This window comes from Helobdella robusta (genome assembly GCF_000326865.2).
Source record: "Helobdella robusta unplaced genomic scaffold HELROscaffold_2004, whole genome shotgun sequence".
Taxonomy (NCBI): Eukaryota; Metazoa; Annelida; class Clitellata; order Rhynchobdellida; family Glossiphoniidae; genus Helobdella; species Helobdella robusta.
Window position 1 is genome coordinate 1 of NW_008704086.1, and position 2,268 is coordinate 2,268.

Here is a 2,268-nt window from a genome sequence, read left to right on the forward strand (position 1 = left end):
CAAAAACATCATCAACAATCTCAAAAACTTCATCAACAACAACATCAACAACAAAAACGACTGACCTCAGTCCATTGGTTAGCATACCTAAGCAGCCTTGACAACCGAAGCAACCTCAACAGGCTCAGCAACTTCATCAGCCTGATCATGCGCACTGCCCTTCCTGCAACAACGAAAACCACAACAATACATACACACACATATACATACATACATACACACACATATACATACATATATACACACACATATACATACATACATACACACACATATACATACATACATACACACACATATACATACATACATACACACACATATACATACATACATACACACACATATACATACACACACATATACATACACACACATATACATACACACACATATACATACATACATACACACACATATACATATATACATACACACACATATACATATATACATACATACATATATATTTTTATACACCAAATAGTAGCCCTGAAAAAACATAAATTCATGTACAAACTTGTCTATTTGCAAGTGTACCTGATATGTGAACAGTTTTTACAACATTTTAAAACTTAAATATAAAAATTGTTAAATGCATGAAACTATATCTGTATTTATGTATGTGTATTATATTTGTGTGTGTGTATGTATGTGTATGTGTGTGTATGTATGTATGTGTGTGTGTATGTTAAAACCAAAACATGATCAATGATACTGAACAAAGCAGACCACGCCAATATGTATGTATGTATGTTAATAGGCGGCATTGATACGAGGTTGTTGTGACTTTTGTGTTGGAGCACTAAAATTATTTTTAATTTGCATTTGGAAATAACTTTTTTATGTTTTAATATCAGATGGTGCCCCCACGTTAAACTTTTTCGTTTAACACCACATTGAAATTTCTTTCGAGGTCTCAATGCAAATAAGTAAGCATGAACGAATGCATTTGTGTTTGTATGTTTGAGTATCCGTGTATGTGCTCGAATTGTCTGCTGTGTGTTAGTTTCAAGTGTGTGTGTGTGTGTGCGTGTGCGTGTGTTTGTATGCTTACATTTTTGTTTCTATCTGTCTATATATGTTTGCACGACATGTTTGTTTACTTTTAATAGCAGCAGTCGAACACGATACAAAACTTGTTTGTTCATGTTTCGATGAAAAAAGAAATATATGCCGTTTTCATTTTATTTTTGTTTGCAGTTTGTATTATCATTAACTACTACTCGCTGATCTCTGTTGCTTGAAATTGAAACTTTTTAATTTGTCATGCAATTTTTAATTTATACAATATCTTCACCTCACATTCAACCAGTCATTCAACCAATTAACCAACCAACCAACCAATCAATCAACTAAACAACCGTCCAGCCAGCATATCAACTCATCATTCATTGAACCAACCTGCACTCATTCCAGTTGTACTAGCAGAGAACATAAGAATTGTGTAGTCAATGGGGAATGAACTGATAAAATCGATGACGAAGAAAGTTTTTAAATAGTTCTTTGCTATCTTGATCGGGTCCAAAACAATCTCTTCGGAGTTTTTTTCAAAAAAGCCTTTGTTTTTTATATAAATATTTGGTAAATTACTTTGACAGTTAATATAAAATATGTCTCAGAAATTATTTAAATTATTAGTTAATGAATTTTGAAAACAATTAAAGACGCTATTGAAAAATGAAAGCAACATTAAATGTCCTCGAATCAACACGGAACATTGATTTGAAATATCACAAGTCGAGTAAAATAAGATTGAAAATAAAAGAAAACTAAAGATGAAACATCAAACAGCAAAAACGTTAGGAGAGACGCACCGGTCCTGAAATTGAGAGCCAGATCGACGAGGAAGAATGTGTCAGAGATGGTGTTGAAGGCAATCCAGTGGCTGCCAAGGTCGTCTTTGAAGAACGTGATTGAGATGGGTAGAACTATCAAATTTATTATCAGCAGGAATGTTTCGCCTATGTTCCAATATAATCTGAGTGGTGTTGGTGATTTTGATGATACGAATTATGATTACAATATTAGCAAAGCTGTTGATCGTTTTCAATTTTTTCCAGTTATAAACAATTTAACGTCTGAGAGTACGAACGAGCAAGCGAATGAACGAAAAATTTGAGAAACCTGAAACTACTGCAAGGATGGATGATCCACCTCCCAAATCTCTTCTGTCTTTGAACCTCTTTTTTCAGCGCTCGCTGGTTTCCGAATAATTTGAGGGCTGATTTGCTCTCACTGACTCTAAAACAGGACATGAAGCGCTCG

General features: G+C 33.9%; 1 protein-coding gene across 1 annotated transcript; it reads right to left on the reverse strand.

Moving 5' to 3' along the window:
- Window positions 1-888: 888 nt before the first annotated feature.
- Window positions 889-2,268, reverse strand: HELRODRAFT_195155 (hypothetical protein; the record flags this gene model as incomplete). Its single annotated transcript, XM_009018194.1, has 4 exons — window positions 2,128-2,268; window positions 1,818-1,981; window positions 1,426-1,560; window positions 889-995 (listed from the first exon to the last, which is right to left on the reverse strand). The coding sequence occupies exons 1-4, from the start codon at window positions 2,256-2,258 to the stop codon at window positions 889-891; spliced, it is 537 nt and encodes a 178-aa protein (XP_009016442.1). The 5' UTR covers window positions 2,259-2,268.